The 19,597-nt window shown below is 37.4% G+C and overlaps 1 protein-coding gene across 18 annotated transcripts in view; it reads right to left on the bottom strand.

The window, feature by feature from the left end:
- The window catches only part of LOC137274241 (E3 ubiquitin-protein ligase MYCBP2-like), an 83,225-nt gene that overhangs the window by 43,847 nt on the left and 19,781 nt on the right, over positions 1-19,597 (bottom strand). For 14 of the 18 annotated variants that reach the window (XM_067807309.1, XM_067807320.1, XM_067807317.1 and 11 more), the window contains 13 exons: positions 18,993-19,071; positions 18,691-18,765; positions 18,042-18,211; positions 17,395-17,520; positions 16,833-16,960; positions 16,382-16,473; positions 15,814-15,948; positions 15,273-15,356; positions 14,791-14,887; positions 14,135-14,327; positions 13,503-13,777; positions 12,124-12,156; positions 771-1,001 (listed from right to left, as the gene is read on the bottom strand). In XM_067807309.1, the coding sequence (XP_067663410.1) occupies positions 771-1,001; positions 12,124-12,156; positions 13,503-13,777; positions 14,135-14,327; positions 14,791-14,887; positions 15,273-15,356; positions 15,814-15,948; positions 16,382-16,473; positions 16,833-16,960; positions 17,395-17,520; positions 18,042-18,211; positions 18,691-18,765; positions 18,993-19,071 (1,718 nt within the window). The remainder of the gene's footprint in view (positions 1-770; positions 1,002-12,123; positions 12,157-13,502; positions 13,778-14,134; positions 14,328-14,790; positions 14,888-15,272; positions 15,357-15,813; positions 15,949-16,381; positions 16,474-16,832; positions 16,961-17,394; positions 17,521-18,041; positions 18,212-18,690; positions 18,766-18,992; positions 19,072-19,597) is intronic. The other 4 variants (XM_067807318.1, XM_067807319.1, XM_067807326.1 and 1 more) reach the window with 1 other exon arrangement.

The raw sequence follows: 19,597 nt of genomic DNA, 5'->3' as shown, positions 1-19,597 counted from the left end.
CAGGTCCATCAGAAATAATACCTTAATGACACAGCTTTTTATTTTCAGTATTACAGTAAGAACATGCAAAGGAACACCTGATATGAGCTTAACACTTTGCATTGATACAGGGTAAAAACCCAAGCCTTTGGCATTTTTAACTTATATTTTCAGGACAAGCCATAACCCCATCTACACAATTTGTGAGTAAGTAAAGTTTCAGACATCTATCATAGTGTTCTCTGAATGGTAAAATTCAGTATTTGTGGGGATGTATAGAAAACAAACATTTCCAAATATCTTTTTTTTAACTTTTTTGATTAAAAGTCAACAAAAATTCTCACAAAAAACACAGCAAATAGCTGTGAACAACAAATTTAATTTTTAAGAAGATTTTTCCTGACTTTGCTACCCTTAAAAAATAATAGCTAACCACTGACAGGAGTCTGGAACAGAGTTTCTTTAACCTGTTTTATTATACTTGACATATGTCAAGCAGTGTACATGTTGAACAAGGTTTCAAGAAGCATTTAGAAAAGTGTACAGAGAGGAAAAAAAGAAAATAACAACTTTTTGGATACAGTTAACAGGAAGACAAAGAATGGGCTCCACACCACAAAAGCCGAATGCAAGAAACGTTTGCCATCAATGTATTCGGTTAGGAATTAGTTGTTTGACGGGACATGCAGTCACTCAAGACATGCAATCATCATCACTACAACCAATAAATCATGAACGTGTGCTAACACTGAACAATCACATCCCAGCACAACACAAGTTATCTCCCTTACCTCCATTCTGTAACTCATATGACTGGCCAAGAGGGGGTACTTGTGCATCTCTCCAAGTCGAGCAGCACTGTTGGTGTTGTCGTCCATGCAGAGTGACTGCCGACGTAGTATCTCCTCTGCCTCGGGTTCACAGTTGATTGGCATGATGTTGGTGAGCTTGATGGCAGGATGACACATGGCCTCCATCACTGCTGCTAATAGTCGCCCCACCCCACAAACATTGGCAGTACCCTGGAGGACAGAAGAGGCTCTTAGTGTCGAACACAGGGAACTGTAACATGGCTGGTGCTTGTTTCACAGGAAATAATTAAAGTAACATCCATTACACTGTGCATAGTGATTCGAACAAAATGTTTGAAAATAATAGAACATAATTCCTGAAAAGTATTATAGCATGTAGATTGTTGAATCACTTCATTTCAAACAAATACAAATCAACATCAAAAGTTTGTAAGCAAACTGAAAATGTGTAAAACTAATCCAACCTAAGATATTAAGTTTTGTGAATAGAACAAACCAAAACTTTATATAAGGATGAGATATGTAAAACATGCTTATTTGTCCTGCGTGAGGTAGTTTGTGAAAAACTTATAAAATATTCTTACTTATAATCATTTGAAAGTGTTCTTATCTATGTTTTGAACACATAACATGAGAAGGACAGGTAAAAAAACAAAGGGAATGAGACATATGTTTCTTCATTTAACAATGTTCAAAAGAAAATCACACAATCAGCTTGAGTAAATCTGTAACCCAAAATGACTTTTTTCTTTATATAGACCTAAGAAAATCTTCCTTAGACAAACACTTCAAAATATAAAAACCAAACTAGATGTTAATTGAATTTGTTTGACTGAAATCCAAAATGAGTGGTGCACTAAATAGATTTTGCTCATTAATATGAAACCCATGACATTTCTACTTTTGCACATCCTTGATCTAACAGGCCAAAGAATCTGTCATCATACCTCATCCTTGTGTCATAAAATATGATCATTCAGCAAACATTAACAGAGAAGAAAGAACACAGCTGGAGAGTTTTATCCTTCATGCAAGGACCTGCAATGGTTCTCAGGAGTATTGCCTAGGTTCACCAATTTCCCCAATATGATTGACTGTGTTGGGGCTGTGATACATTACAGTAACTGCCAACTAGACAGACATGCTGAAAGTCTGTCCAGTAATCAAAAGCCAGACAGGCACAAATCTACATATGCTCTGTCTGGAGTCATATATTCATGGACTCTGGAAACATAAAGTTTCTTGTTAAATGCTGCATTATCCCAGTTCAGTTAAACGAAAGTGGTCTGTATAATCAAGTCTGGACCAGACAACCAGTGACATCATAAACATTGATCCATGCAATAATAACATAACCTGTCACTTAGCTGCATCATTTAGTTGCCTCTTACAACAAACAGAGTATGCTGAGGACTTATGTTCTTACGCAGTATCCATTTACCATAGCCTAATCTTGTGGCAAGTGTCCCACAGCCATTGTACTGTACATAAAATCTAATGGTATTTTGTTACAGCTACATTACTGCCCCACATGGTCCAAGAACTTGATGGGGTCTACATCAACACACAATGCTTGGGTATATATGAATACCTGACATCTTGGCTGTGCTGAGTGATGGTTTTAGTCAGATGTTTCCTATCAATCCCTTTGAATCAGATACAGTACTCTCATACAAAACCTGTCAGCCTAAGATCTGGAGACACCACCACAGGAGGTCATATCAGGTAAAACTGTTGTGAAATTGACCACAAATCTAAATGTGGCATGTATCAGTTTTTGAGCCAGTAAGGTGTTACATCTTACAAAACTTGATGCTGCTTTCCCGATACGACCTCACATGGAGCTATGTACAGACCTGCATGCCTGGAAATATACTGAGGGAAAAATATGAAGAATCACACAAGTGAAGCACAAGTGTTCCCTTATTTTTTCCAGGTTTCTTCACAAGCTATCTCATTCAAAACGTACGAAGAAACCCAGAAAAATAACAAAGGAACACCTGACCTATGTGATCCCTTATTTTTTTCCCTCAGTACATATTATCAGAGTAAAAATCTGATTTTAAAGATCGACAGTGAAGAGCAACTCAGTTTCAGTTACCACTGCACCATTTTGCCCATTTATACGAAAGTAGTGCTAGTGAGTTCTTCACCTGAATCCCCAAGTAGGTAGTTCAAGCTTAAGCCTTATGTCAGTGGGGAACAGGCTGTCTTCAAGACAGTACATGTATATGGATTAGTATGTTAGTCAGAAAAAGGTAGACAATGTTAGTAGTTTTACATGTATATACATGATACAAGAATATGCTGCTGATAAATGTATTTCATATAGATGTGATTATATATGCTGGAGCGTATATTTGGTCAGATCTCTATCTAAAGGACACACTGTTAATTTGTAGCAAAATAATCCTTACAGCCATTTAAGTGACAATTTCAAAAAGTGGCAAAAGTAATTTACAAGAAATATATATGTATTTCTTAGAATTATGATACATAATTATTATAACTGTTATTTGAACATTCTAAATTAACATGATTACAGCCTGAACAAGGCTTGCAGAACACAGTTACAGCAATGGAGCTACATTCACATGTCATTATAGTGTTACAGTTTGCTTCCTTGTATTAATGCAGACTTTGTCAAAAGGGTGTCATCTGCTGAGGGCTATCATGCATGAACCCACTGTTACTGGCCTGCCTAAACTTGACACTTATCACTGGGAATCATATTATCAGCAACATAGTGACCGCAGAACCTTGTTAGAACTCCAGAATGACTTCACATGACCTGTGACACAGAATTTACCTCCTAAAATATTATAACTGGTCAATGACTTTTTTATCAGACAATTATTTTTGAACAACTTATTTCCTTTAAAACTCTAAAATCTGGTAACTTGAAAAATTGACTTGTATAATCACAACTGCTGAAACTGTTATACTTCTCTCACCAATAATGATATGACACATGGCACATGATACATGATACATGATACAGTACTCAACAAAACGCACAAAACCAAACACAAAACACTGTCAACAAAACAAAAGAAGAATAACAAAAGGCAAGCCAGACCATTTTCTATATTACCCGTAGTTAAACAGACATTAACAACCCTTATTCAGGGCCACTTGCAAGTGCACACTGCTTCAAGGGCTCCCAGATACTGACAGCAAAAGCCCCTGACATGGATATCTTATCAGTTGTAGTTACACAACCCCAAAACTAATGACTTACAGTTGACTAAAATATTGAAAAATGGTCATGCATACAAGTATTACAAGAATGTAAGAATCAAAGTTTGAAGAATATTTAACATTGATAAGTACACATTCTTATAATAAACTATCATCAGAATATAGGTTTTGAGACATTACGTGTTTACACATATTACTTACTTATGACATGAGACAGATTTGCTTCCCACAGACATTTTAATTATTTGGATAATAAGTTAGTGATTGTTTTCATAATTGTTCATGTGATATTCAAGACAAAAACAGATATTCTTAAGCACGCAAAACCCAACCTTGATATCTCCAGGGTATACATTCCAATAAATCTCCACTATACCGTGGTTGCATCTACGGCTCAGCCCAATAATTTTATTACCTCCCTTGGCTGGCTCTGCACCCACACAGTAGCCAATAAGCTAAGCCACCTTTACAACCGAGCTTGCCATTGTCAACAAAGATAGATTTGTGCAAATAAGATTTTTGGGGAAATCATACAGGCAAATTGACAGGTCTGAAACTTCTGAAAAACATATGCAAGGCTTTCTTCTAGCTCTTTCAGGGTACCTCAGCATCATTTGTGTTACCAAGTTTAATCGGTTAAATAATTTAAGAAGCAAAAGTGAGTTTTGATTGGTAAGCTCAAATTCCAAGCAAAGACACCTGATTGGATCAAATGCAAGTCCAGGGAGGTAATAAAATCATTGGGCCGAGCCTCAAATGCATCCTAGGTATAGAAGAGACTTATTGGAACATATGCCATGGAGATATCGAGGATGCCAAAAACGCATAACATGATGATGTAATCAGTGTTCAAAATGAACACAGTATCAAAAATATTTGCTGATATGGCACAAGTGGCTTGGGACTGGCCCGTTATATGTCCAACTTTTAACATAAACTGATCTCATTATGGTCAGATCTTATTTCTCTTGTACATCACAGGTGACAGATGTCATGAAATTGCATCCAGTCTGAGCACAGCTTACCACAGAAATGTTGTACAAAACAAACTAAGACTACTTAAGTCTATGCTAAGGTATGGGACTTACGGTCATCTTAGTACTACGACTGCACCCAGAACAAGATTTCTAATCATAAAACCTTTAAAACCCTTTACACTTTTAAGATATAATATTCTCAGTCACAGTTAAGGCCTTACAGCTGACTACATGACAATCATTTTCTATCTCCCAAAGGAATAAATATTTGAAAAAGACAATACTTTCCACAGTCTCAGTGAAGTACCTGCCATGCAAACTCAGCCATCAATTATCAACCAGAGAATTTTGTTCAGTTCACTACAGTTTATAAAGAAATTGCCAAAACATTTCAAAGCATATTCAGGAACAAAAGTCACTAGTATGAATCTGGTGTTGAAAAGCTCAAAAACGCTGCTTTCTGATTGGATAATGTCAACATGTTCGTCACTTCATCAGTTACTAAAATTTCCGGAAAGGTCCTTCTGAAGATACCTGTAATGGGATCTCCTTAGAACTTAATTCAGTGGTAAAGAGAACTAAGATCTGATTTTAACATGATTCAGCTTGAACTAATATCACTGATAAGTTTCAAAGCCAATACTTCATGGATTGGAATATACTAGTACACTATTTCCCTTGATCACCCACACACCAGATCAAGAGACAGTAGGCTTCCAGCATAACAGAAACCAAGAAACTAGTAAAGTACTCAAAACTCAAAGGAGCACTGAGTTTATGTTTCACAAATGGCAATGTTTTTCATCTGAGAACAACAGGGTTGGCTCCCAGTTCAAACAGTCCACAGTTTATATTCAAAGTTGGGCACAGTTGACTTACATAGGCGGACTGGACACCTGTAATCATTAAGCACTCAACAGTGCACTGCCAGTTGAAGAAATGTAATGTGTATACCTACCCATGAAGTATAGACAATGGTTAAGTTGACCATGAGGACTATTGTTTCCATGGCATTTTGAAAACTGATAAGTTACCAACATAGAATGGAAGATATTTTACAGATGACTTTCTTATTATGACTCAACATTTCAGTACAGATATACTGTTGGCAAGATTGATGAGGGATATCTCATCCAATTTACCTTAACTAAACTGACAGAACAAGAGAAAACTCAAATTGTATCCTTGCTTAATCCTAACAGCTATTATGTATCTTTTATTTTTGCTGTTAATCCATTTCATGTATGCTGAAGATGTTTTGGTTTATCCTTACTAGACATATTAGTCAATACTCTGTCCTTACTTCGCAATGTCAACAAAACAGACCCAGTGAGAACTCCCTTGTCTACTCTCGTTGAATACTGCTTGACAATTATATAATTATCTACTTACTCACACCAAAACTTCACATCAAAGTACAACAATGAAATTGTCATCTATAAAATATCTTCACTTTATCGTCCATTAGGAAATTCATGTATTTCTATTTTTTTCAATTTTAGTTCTTTCCATAAGTACTATGAATTACATCAATGACTTCTCTGATTCAGTGTCAGTCGCCTATGCTGACCACTGCACCAGATATGTTTTCACATTTGTTTTTAATCAGAAGCTGTAATGCCCCACTTTTCTCCCAAAACCCTTCACACACAACTAAACCCATCTCAGTTATTTCTCAAAATTCAAAACCTTAAAATGCTTTAATTCAATTGATTCAAAAGTCTGTTGATTATTTTGATGTCTAACCCTTGAAATATGGGAAAAAGATGCATGTCTATTTGTGTAAAGTGTTCCTTATGACTTATATTTGAGAAGTAATCTCATTTTAAAAGCCAAAGTAAAGTCACAATTTGTAAGAAAAAAGCACATTTTTGAAAGATTTTGTAATTTCATATAAAGAATAAGGTGGTGAGCAAGCAATGAGAAAAGCCACGTTTTCATCAGTATCACTGATTTGTCAGGAATATCATCTAACCACAAAAACAGTGAAAGTTGATACCTTGAAATATGAAATGATTTAATCCAATATCATGATTAATTAAATAAATGATTTAAATAAAAATATTATTCAGTGTGATTTTCATATTTTCTATGGGTGCTACACCACACACACTACCATATCCAGTGTCCAACATGGTGAATGCACAAAACACATATTACTATAAACTAGAAGTTGGAACAAGCAAGGCAATAGCCACATGTATAGAAGAAACAGTGAACTAATATAATCCGTTTCTACGGCAAACACGTCCCTCTTTCATTTCTTTGTACTCACTGTCGCGCTCAGCCCAGACATGTTTCGATTGAAGCTTTTTCGGCGTGCCAAATTTGACTGTGATGAAAAATTTTCAAAATCTTCAAAATATACTCAACAACAAAAGTTATGACGATCATGTTCTCATCTTATAATGAATATAAAGCATTTAACTCATAAGCATTCTTGCTTCTTTGACTATTTTAGAGGTCTTGGGGATTACTTAAATCAATAATCAAACAATGCATTTTGGTACAGATTTGTAATAACATCAATATGCAAGCGCTAAATAGTTTTTTCAAGTCAACATCATAAATTTGAATTCACATTCACTGTATCTGTTTTGTTGCATTCCACAAGGCAGGGGATTAGTTTCAGCTGCTTTAGCAGGTCTACAATCTCATCATATCAGATTTGTTACTCTGATATCTGCTTCTGTCAAACTCTGACAAACATTCCAAGACAATCAGTGAAAAGTCTTGATATAAGCAAGTGATTCGGGGAAGCATATGTGATCTTTCATTTGCAAAATATATGTAAACAGGCAGCAATGAATGGACAACAAAAATGGTATCAAACACTTGTAGTGGGTTCTAAACATCCAGTTATTCATGAGAGCCACTGCATCTATGCTCAGATGATTATATTGTGAAGAAAACAACACATTTTGGACTTGTCATAGTCACAGCGACAGGATCATGTAAACAAGACTTAAAATGTAAGGAAGCCTTATCATTTAAGACAGCTGGTAGCGGATTCATCAATTGCTACAATCACTGATTAATAAATCATTCTGACTGGTCAAAGTTTATATAACATGACCTAAGTGTTTGTCAGAGCTTCACACACACAGTAATCAAATCAGGGTAAAACATCTCACTTAATGAAACAGTGCAGGCATTCTACTTGTCATGGTAGGTTAGATCAACATGTCAAACACATCTATATCTAAGGACTTTTAGCATGTTCAGTCAGGGACTATGTTGTATGTATGTTAATTGGTTTAACTAATGACTATTGGTTATTTTGCTTGCAGTTGAGGCTGCTGTCAGAGAGATTCTATGGTAGAAACTCTTACTGATTTGTAGTTTGGACATGCAAGATATTCTATAACTTCTGTAAACAATTTAAGAGTCTTCCTGGAAAACTATACCAGTTGTACAATCTATGGCATTATTTAAACTTGCTTTACTATGGTACGCTTCATCACGTTTTCCTTTTATGAACCTATAAGAATATTTACCCTAGATCCTTCCAGACTTTGTTCAACTGTCAATACTTTAGTTGTCCATTAACCATGTGACCCTTACCACATCAATGCTTATACAATATTAATCTGATCATAAAAGTGAACCTGTTTACATGTACTGAAGCCTCATCAGTGACTGACTGTGGTTTCTATGTCAACAATTACAAATCTGAATGCCTGTCAACCTTCACCTTCCATTGAAAATTCTGTGGCAACCCATGAAGAATTCTTTAAGTGACAGAGATGTGCAATGTATCCAAAATTGATGCTATGCCACTGTAACACCTCATGTGATGGATACTACTTATAGAAAACAAGTGGGTATTCTTGAACTCCTTTCCCATAGCATAGATGAAGTTGAATGAACTGGACTTCCCTCCATTATGAATTCCACTTCCACTATGGCACATTTGTCCTTCCACAACCAGCCTACAGTTCTTCTGAATAATACACACCTCCCAATGGTTGTCTGACTTAATACCATTTTGTTTCGGTACAAATGCAAAGTACTCGCCACATGCTGTACAAATATTGTAAAGATTTAAATACTATGAATAACTGGTTTGTGAAACAAGGTTAACACAGTGTTTTTGCCATAAACCTCAATTGTGACTTGTTATTTGGTAGAGTAAATTTTAACAGTGTTTTGTACAATAGAATGAACACAATAACCTTTCATTGTTTTCTGGAGATTTAGATTATATAACAAGGACTTAAAAAATACCACCTTATGAAAGGTTACACTCTCAAACAGACCATCCTTAAGATGATTAGCTTTTAAAAGGCTTGGGTGACTTGTCCAGCTGTCACTGATACCATGACGATGCCATCTGTGCCATATACATGTAACATTGCCAATGTGTGAGGGAATTAATTAAGTGTTAGCACGATGCAGCTCACAAGCTTTGCCAGGGAGCATTGGTTCACTCAAGCTTTAGTCTCAGCACACATTTGCAGCCTATGCGAGTCACTGAATGAGTGCTTGTGATTTTTACTGTTTTCAGCAATATTCTATCACACAACAGGAGACCAGAAATGGGCTTCACACATCATAGGCAAGTTGTACATGAAACATGAGACTATGGACTAAGGAGTAAATACTTTCATCACAAAACCCACTGCCCACTTTTTGCTGCTAATTGTAACAGGCGTCTGATGGGATCAGGAGATCAGGTTTCATGACTTGATTGACATGTCATTGCATCAAAGTTGCATAGATTGAAGCCCATGGTGTCAAATACAGAGTTGCCTGGTCTACACCTAACATCATGTAGCATGTGACATTAAAAGACAAACAAACAAAACAAGTCTGGACCAGATAAATTAGTAAACGACATCCTGAGCGAAACAGTTTGTGTTCAAGGCATACAATGATTCAAGTCATCAAGTCAGGTCTTTTATTACATCACCTCTTACAACTTAGTGGGACCTAGTGAGTGAGATTCATTTTCAAACCAGTATCACTCCACATCATACTGATTGGTTGTTTAATGCCTTGCTCAGCAATATTCCAGCCATATGGCTGCTGTCTGTAAAGAATCAAGTCTGGACCCCAAAAATCCTGTGAACAACAGCATGAGCATCAATCTACACATTCTGGATACAACGACATGTGTCAACCAAGTCAGCGAACCACCAATAGTCACCTCTTATAACCAACTTGGATTGCTGATGACCAATAATTACTCTAACCCAGAACTTCTTGGGTCCACATCACGCTGATATCTTGATTAGGGAATGAGTGAATGAGTGAGTTTAGTTTTACACCACACTCAGCAGTATTCCAGCTATATGGCAGCCGTCTGTAAATGATCGAGTCTGGACCAGACAATCCAGTGATCAACAACATAAGTATTGATCTGCACAATTGGGAACTGATGACATGTCAACCAAGTCAGCAAGCCTGACCATCCATTCCCGTTAGTCGCCTCATACGATTAGGGAATGAAGTCAGTGACACAAGCATTAGACATTTTCCACTTTGGTGAGACCCATACCCTTGGACATGGTTCTGATGAACCAAGAAATAATCATGGCGAAGCTGGGATTCAAACCAACATGCTACTTGGCATCTCAGGTGACCAGACCACACATACCCATGAATGTTCTAAAGAAGAAAAGACTACATCTACTTAACATCTAAAGACTACTTGATTGCATACAACTGTTTGTTTGTTTTTAATGCTGCACACTTCAAATCATGAAATAGTGTTATTTAATGTGAGTGCCAATCCCTGACCTAAAAAGTGCCTGAAATTATTGCAGTAAGACTTGTAATTGAACAATACACTCTTATCTACAAAAATGTACATCAAGACTGTATGAGAATTCCATTATATAGAATTAAGAGATAGTATATCCAGTCATGAAGGTAAGGGGGGGTGGGGGGGGTAATAATAGGCCATCAGCAACCCATGCTTGCCATAAATGGTGACTATGCTTGTCAGAAGAGGTGACTATTGGCATCAGGTGGTCAGACTCGCTGACTTGGTTGACAATGTCATCAGTTCCCAATTGTGCAGATGAACGCTCATGCTGTTGATCACTGAATTGGTCCAGCCTAGATTGTTTACAGAATGCCACCATATAGCTGGAATATTGCTGTGTTCAGCAAAAAAATTAAACTCAGTCACAACTACAGCAGTAAGCCACTACAGTAGAAGCATATATGTGTCCCTTTATTAAAACAAGATCAAAATACCTTTTTTCACATTAATTTCACACTCTACAATATCTCATATGCATAACTTAAATTCATGCCAGAAATCATTTATCTTAATGAAACCAACAGACACTCACATTTTTCACACTGATTTCATGACTTATAGTATCTAACATTGATGATTGCTTCACATGTCAGTAATCAAACTCCATGCATAAAGCACAACTGGCAAACTCACAAGGCATTCAAGCTGCAACAAGTTCATGCATCAATTAATGCATCATTCATGCATCTAAAGCAATTCTTCCTCAATTCCTACACTAAAATGAGACTGTATTTATCGTTATGTTATTCAGTTAAGAAAATTGTGTGTGACCCTGATACTATTATGAGCCAACTGCCTTAAAGGTAATCATAAACGTTTGTTCACACATCAAAATGCAACAACAGCAACAAAACCCAAAAGACAAAAGAAACTAGCATAATGCATTTGAGATTCAATTAATTGATCAATACCAACAACACAATTTAAAGAGAGCAGATTAGAAACTTAGATTACCTCTTTTAAGATCTCCAACAGATCAACAATTCTTGTTTTATATCTCATCTACCAGTAATTCAAATAATGTTTCATTCTTGTGATAACAATTATTCAGCATACTCAAGGGGGACAACTCATTGTGATCACAGATCACCTTAAAGGGATAAGCTTCAAAACTAAATATAACTTTTCTGCATCTTTTTTTGAAAAATATTGAATACAATTGAATCAGTTTAACAATCACATGCCATTAGTACAATTATCCTCTCAGGATAAGCTTCATTTAAAACACTGCCTCTATGTGAATACAATTAGAATCAGGAAATAACCCAACACCCAACCACACAAAGGGAGGTAACTGATGTTTCAGTGTCTGCATGAGGAGTATGAACAATGGTCGTATTCTCCATGCTGAGGAGGATTAGTCACCAGAAAGCTTCATACAAACCTGTTGCTCATGCTTTTGCTTTTTTTCTAGTATCTGGTAGAGCAAACAAACAAGAGGTGTCAGTGTTTCACAGCAATCACAAAATAAACAGAATGAAATGAAACTACAAATTAGTATCAGCTTGATGGTAAGGACAACAGAAATTTATGTTTTGGGGGAAAATGACATGTCCAAAGGAACTGAGTCTCTGACAATGAAAATGGTGAGAACAGTATTGTCAGTTGACTCAACATACTGACATTACCAGTTGTATCTGCATCAAACAAAAGACAATCCAGCTTTAAGGAATATGTAAACAAGCAGCAACACTATTCAATGTCTTGTTTTGTACTAAAACTATTTAGTATGCATAATGAATACGAGGAGGAGAATTAAAGGAGCTTCTAACAGGATGGGAGACATGATTGATAGGGTTAAACTGTGAACAAAAAACTGCAAGTGGCTATAGGAGGTTTGGGTCTATGAAATGACAATGGTGTTTGGTGCTATATGAGAGGAACTTCATGGGTGCAGTGTCTATGACGATAGATTAGTGTATGCTGCAATGGATGTTCTTTTATTATTTTATGTTCAAAATCATTAAAACGTAAACAATAGTTTTGTGTAAAAATTAATATTAGTAAGATAATGTGGACACTTCAAGCATTGTGTGAGTGTAAGGGAACGCACACAATGAAGGCAATGCACATTCCTTTGACACAATCAGTTCTTCCAAGGACTAAATTAAACGTTTCTTAAGAAGGAATGCATATACATTCAACACAACTGAAGAATGTACAGCCAGATCTCTCCCCAGAAAAATTATTTAAATGGAAAAAATGTTTCTGATTCTTGGATAATTATTCAAACATTATATGATTACTAAAAGATATAAGTATAAAGATTAAAACTGTTATGCCATATTATTATAATTCATGTATGATGAATGTTCATTCATTTGATTCAGAGCGGTAAGAATTGTTTTAAATATTAGACAGAAATGAATGGGAGGAACTGATTCATGTGTTACTTTTACACGTTCGTGTTGGATGTGGGCTAAAGTTAGCAATATTACAGTGTCTCCTCTGTCTTACATGTTAGGGTACTGGACTGAATTAAAAACCACACTGAACAGCACTTCGGTAATCAGCACTACTCATTATTAAATCACATAACGCCCAACGACAATGACTTACAAAATCAACAGCGATGAAGATTTTCTAGACGTTAAACCTACATTGTCATGTGTATAGATCTTTCATCAACAGAAACTCTAGCCACTTCAAAGACAAAATCTCAGGATACCTGACAAATAACACTGTGTATCAGTAAAACCCCAAGAATCAGTACAGTTTTACGTTCTAGTTAGTACATCAAGTTTACAAATATGGTCAACTTACAGGTTCTGCCTGACACAGGAGGTCACATAGACACCACCACTTGAGCGTTCCTGTCGGATAGAATGCATGGAAGCAAGTTCGGAAGGTCTGGTGACACTCGTACAGAATCTCCTCCTTCAGGTTTTGGAATGCTGACACACTCGGTGGTTCGCGAAGGTAGACAGCAAACTTCACCATGTGAACCTCCTCAGCTAGGATACGTCTCAATAGGTCTCTCGTGTCACCAATACGTTCAGCCATTGAAGAGGTCTCCAAGGGGTATTTCTTCTTGGTCACTGGTAAATATGATTATAGAGGAAGACAATGAAAAACATACTGAAGAGAAAGAGATGAGATTATTAAAACAAATTCTTAAAATACTTAATGTTGAAGGGCAAAGATACAGGATCTGTTTTTTCAAAGAAACACCTGAGATGTCATGGTTCATCATAAATATGATGCTCTCCATATTTGATGAAAACATTAAGGTAACTGCATGTTACATGAGGCATACATGACATTAGTGAGTCTGCAGCCTCAACAAGGATACTACATGAATATCAAATTCTTTTGTTTGCTATAGATTCTATACGGGTAGTCTACCCAGTAACATCCTAATATACTATCTCAACTGACATAGCAGTATCACTGACCTCCGTCTGGGTAGACCTCATTGACGTAGATGCGTATGAGGCGGAGACATGCACGGCAGATGTAGACGAGCCGCTGTAGGTCTGAAGCAGCAGCTTCATAGTTAGCTCCCTTGAGGCCGTCAATCTCACTGATGGCTGTGTGGAAAGTTGTCCAGCCCCACTCCAGCAGTCGTAGCAGGGACTCAAAACACAGCTGGAAGCAAGGAGGCAGGAAATGGTCAACATTATCCCACAAAGTTCACAAGGACTGGGACAAGGTCATTTCAAGGTTCTTTTTCATATGTAACTTTTGTAACCGTTGTCTGTCATTACAGGCTGGAGAAAGTGTTTCACAAAGTGTATCCACAAAGGTTGGTGAGACTGAGTGAGCAAATGTTACCTATTGTATAAACATACTGAATACAGCCTGGGACTTGTGCATGATGCTACCAGACACACTTAGTGTCAGTCACAAGTAAGTAAATGGGCTCTAGTCAGATTACAATACTATTTCACCCACATATCATCCAAACTTCATGCACACTTTGTTTAAATGTAAGCAACAGAACCATCCTATCCTGATTCAGTAAAGTTTCACATTGCCTGCAGTGTTCCAGCAGCTTTGTATCAATGCTTTAGCCACTAAGCTTTCCTCTCGGCACTATCTCTACACATACCGGTGTGACAGAGTGAGCAAAGTCCTGGCTGAGGACATGGGCTGGCTCCACAAGCTCCGTCCTCCTGATGACACTCGGACTGTCCCGGGATGGCAATCTGACGAAGAGAAAACCACCAACAATGACATTCCAGCCATACGAGACAAATCCCAGTAATCAGCTTCACTGAATACTTGCGTCATTTGATATATCAAACAATAGAGGAACTTGGTACGTCTGAACAATCAATACATTAGGGAACATGATAAATATCTACCATCAACCAATGTGATATGTCTAAATCATTAACCAATGAATCATCTTATAACACCTTTACCATCAACTAATAAAAGACCTTGTCACACCTTCAATTTATACCAGTAAGGGAACTTGATATATTAGTAATATCGACCAGTAAAGATTCATGTAAGACTCTATCATGAACTAATAAAAGATACATCTATGCCATTACCCCATAAATGAACATGATGCAATCAACTCACCTGTACAACAACTGTGGAATCTGCCCAGCATTTACATCAGTGCCATTGTTTGACTTCTTGGAGCTCTTGAACTTGAAAACAACTCTATAACAACAACATAGACCTATTCAGTATCACTGTTACATGGTCCATAATACTGGTATTGTTTCAGTAGGTCATATATCAACACAAAACAACACAAATCAAATTTGTCAATAATATTAACACTTGAACAACTGTTTTACATGATCATTTCATTATCTGTAAGCAACACATGTTTGATATCACACTCAAAGCACCAATTTCATAAGCAATGTTCTTGAATATCAAGATAATGATTCCTATATCAGCATCCAGCATGCTGTTAATGTACATATTTCAGTGACAAATAAGTCAAAACTCCATATTTCAAACCATACTTAAACAGATGGTATATGCCTATTCACTTTCATTCATTATTATGAATATACTACAACTCAGGACTGGCTTCAGAGCAGTTGGAAGTTGTACTAAATTTATACTAGGATTGACAACACTGAAGGGATCAATATCTGCTACTCACTGGTCATCTGTGGTAACCGACGGCTGTCCACTGGAGCCGCAGTCACTGCTGGGGCCAGAAATACGGGCCCAGGCCACATACCAGTTGTTAGCCTGTAGGTGGACAGGCTCATCAAACAACATGGCATACTTCTCCCTGCAAAGCACATCAGATGGTTGACAAATAGGTGATAGTCATGAAATAGGGAAGTTTCATCTAATTCAAAACATGCTGAAAATCAACTGGATGAAGAACTAGAACAATAGTATCAAAATAACCTGATGAATAACCTCTGTCAATACAGAACCTGAGGTCTTATTGTAAATATCTCTGAACTTTATGTCTACCTGGACGAGTACTCAGTTATTGAGATGGGTCTACTTGTATCGCTATAGCTTACTGATAGTGAGTGGGTAAATGTGTATGGAGAAGCAATATTCAAGCAACATCACAGTGGGGCATAGCTGCAGGATGAAAAGGTTGGGGAATGTTTAAATACAAAATGACTATGATTGAATATCAGACTGTATGGGGACCAGATTCCCACAACTCTGAGTAATCTACACACAGGTCCCTAGATATGTCATACCTTGCTCCACATTCAAATGGCACTTCCTCTGTTTCTGCAATCAGTTCACCATCTGTCTCATTTTCACCTCCATCGGCCCCCAGTTCAAATATCTGGAGCACATTATGCCAACAGACAGATGCAATTTGTCCTATACACAAGTACTACAGTCAGGAATGTGATACCAAACTTGAGTCATTAGTCACAAGTGTAGTCCAGTGTGTCTACTACATCATGGAATTTTGACACACACTAAATGGCATGAATAAAACAAAATGCAGATCTTGTGTGGTGTTTTTGTATTGACACAATAATACAAACAAAACCACTAGTTCCTTGAAGGGCATTAAGAAGTGATGAACACGATTCAAAGATTCTGTCTGTTCACACACCATTTAAGAGTTACCCTACTGGTACTTTATTTACCCAATTAAAGAAATACACAGAACATAGCAGCAGTTATCTCCCTTACCTTTATCCTGCCAAAGTACTCTCCTCTCCCTCCAAAGAGTCCAAATCCTCCCAGCAGAATGTCTGTATCACACATGAAGCGGACGGCCTCGACTGAGTGCCCTGAGTACCCCCACCCTCCACCATGGCCTGTTGGTAGAGACAATCTTCCATTAGATCACAGAGACAATACTATGATCCTAAAGACTCTTACATCAACATTACAGCTGTACAGCTGCTGCACCCTCATTACCAATTTATCTTCACCTCATGGAACATAAACTACCATACAGGGTACAACTTGCGTCCCATGAAGACAAATAGACAGCCTGTCGTTTTTTCACTGGCTCAGCACTCCTCTATTATTTTCTCTTCCAAACCAGTAACATTTTCTGTGTTACCTGCTGAAAATGCCTAACAGACGGAATTCATTTCGCACTTCATCTCAGTAATTCTTTACCTTGATTATATGAGTCACATATGATATATGGATTACCAATGTTTTGGAAATGCAAATCAATGGAAGGGAGATAACTCTAAATTTATTTTTCTTGTTGTTGGACTTCACTGTTCCAAGCACTTACTTTCAAATCTGTTAATGATGGAGTAGTCCTCCCTAGTGTATATCTTTGATGTGGACTGCTTCTCTCGAGCCTCCTCTATCACAGTCATATTCAGGAGATGGGCAGTGGTCAATGTGTCAAGGGATCCTGTACGCAGAGGGACAAAGAGAAAATCAGTTTATGGATGCTACTATAGAATTTATTCAGAATTTCATTTTCCAAATTCTTGATTATTAGAAGGGTCTCTACCACAAAAATATAAGATGAAATTTTCTTCATTCCAAATGGCTCCTATATCTTTTCTGGCAGAAGTTCAATTGGAAGCCAAATTGAGACAGATCTTAATCTTCAATGCCTTTCATGCCTGTTTGAAGGCTGCATTCTACAAGTACAAAGAAACGCTTTCAAATGTAGCAATCTGGGCTCAGACTTTGATGAAGCTAACAATACCAACATCGGTCATCACAAACCCTGATATAGTCATGATTACTTTGATTATCCTCGTGAAAAAATGTATAATTAAATACACAAACCATCAATTCTAGTAATGTTTTTGTTTTTACAATCCACCATTTGAAACTGCACATATCACCAGCACACATCAGCCATCTAACCTCCTCAGCCACCAAGGCTACATACAATGCATGCCATCAAGACTTACAACTCACCCAGCATATGTAGAGCTGCATGCGAGCGTGTGGCATGGCATCCCATCCGAGTTGGGACTGCCAGCTCAGGGCTGAACAGGTCACAGTAACCCGGATCAACACTGTGCAGGTCATGTGACTCTGTCACCAGGACATTGTAACAGTTCACTTCCTGGGTCTTTGGACAGTATCTGAAAGGAAGGGTCCAGGATTATATATCCACCTATACTGAGAAAGAGCTTTTAAAATACATTATTATTGATAAAATGTAACTTATATCTTATCAACAAGCTATAAGTCTAAGCTATGGTCTAAGAAATGTTCCACAGCATTGTTGCTTGCTATGAGTGAGTGAGTGAGTGAGTGAGTGAGTGAGTGAGTGAGTGAGTGAGTGAGTGAGTGAGTGAGTGAGTGAGTGAGTGAGTGAGTGAGTGAGAGAGCGAGAGATGGAGCGTGAGAGTATGCGTGCGTAATGGGGCAATAAAACATCACCCATCTTTCTACAGTATTTCAGTATCTATCTTGGTCTGTTAGCTGTGAGAGGTATCCAAAGTGCCACATGCAATAATGCCATAAATGTTTACAACTTTGATTAAACCCACAAAAATCTCAAGAGTTAAATCTTTCTTATACTGTTGCCAGGAATTGCACACTACACATCACTCCTTACCCCCAGAGAAGATCATAAACGGGGTCAAGACAAACAGCCTGGTCACTCAAGTCCACCTGTTCCGAGCCGCTAAAGCTGAAATAGCATTCATCACATCATAAAACACCAAAGATAAATACAATTGATGCGATAAAGTTCTCTACAAAGAACAATGGGTGTTCAATGATTGGCAGCTTAGAGAGTATTTTTGGATATGATGATTTCAAAATCAGACAAGCAAATTCTTTGAATTGTATCTGACACGGAGAAAATATGCTAGGATCAACTTCAAAGTATACAAAACAACAGTTATGGTGACATACCTCTTACAACTTCCATCCACTTTGCTAATCATCAAACATTTCATTATGGCTGTACTGTCCTCACCCTTTGGAATCAAACCTGCACATAAACATACATAGTGGGAGAGCTGAGTTGAGTACACTTGAGTCCAGTCACAGATACCAACAGTTTAGTTATCTGACTGAATCACTGTATCCCCATTGAGTGACTTAAGGTTTGCAATACTTTCAGCAGTAATGCGGCTATATTGCAACTAGGGACACCTGAAATGGGCTTCACACTTTGTACCCACATGGGAAATCAAACTTGGGTCTTCGGCTTGAAGAGTGAACACACTAAATCTAGTACATGGTACTGAAAAAAAAATTTGGACTTCATGAACCGATTCTTGACTGGGTTGTGTGTTAAATGCCACATTCAGCAATATTCTAGCCATATGACAGCAGCTTGTTAAAAATCAAATTTTAGTGCAGATGATTCAGTGAAAGGGCCCAATATATAAAGGCAGTGAAGAAAGGCGCACATCAGAAGTGAACAAACATTACCAAGATATTGTAGTATTATTGTTACACTTTCTAAATGGGGCCAAGTCCCCAAACCAGTGAAGGTTCAGGTAGGAACTGGT

The sequence above is a fragment of the Haliotis asinina genome, chromosome 2 (genome assembly GCF_037392515.1).
Source record: "Haliotis asinina isolate JCU_RB_2024 chromosome 2, JCU_Hal_asi_v2, whole genome shotgun sequence".
NCBI lineage: Eukaryota > Metazoa > Mollusca > Gastropoda > Lepetellida > Haliotidae > Haliotis > Haliotis asinina.
The sequence above is the reverse complement of the archived record's forward strand: the minus strand, read 5'-3'. Positions and strand labels throughout refer to the sequence as shown.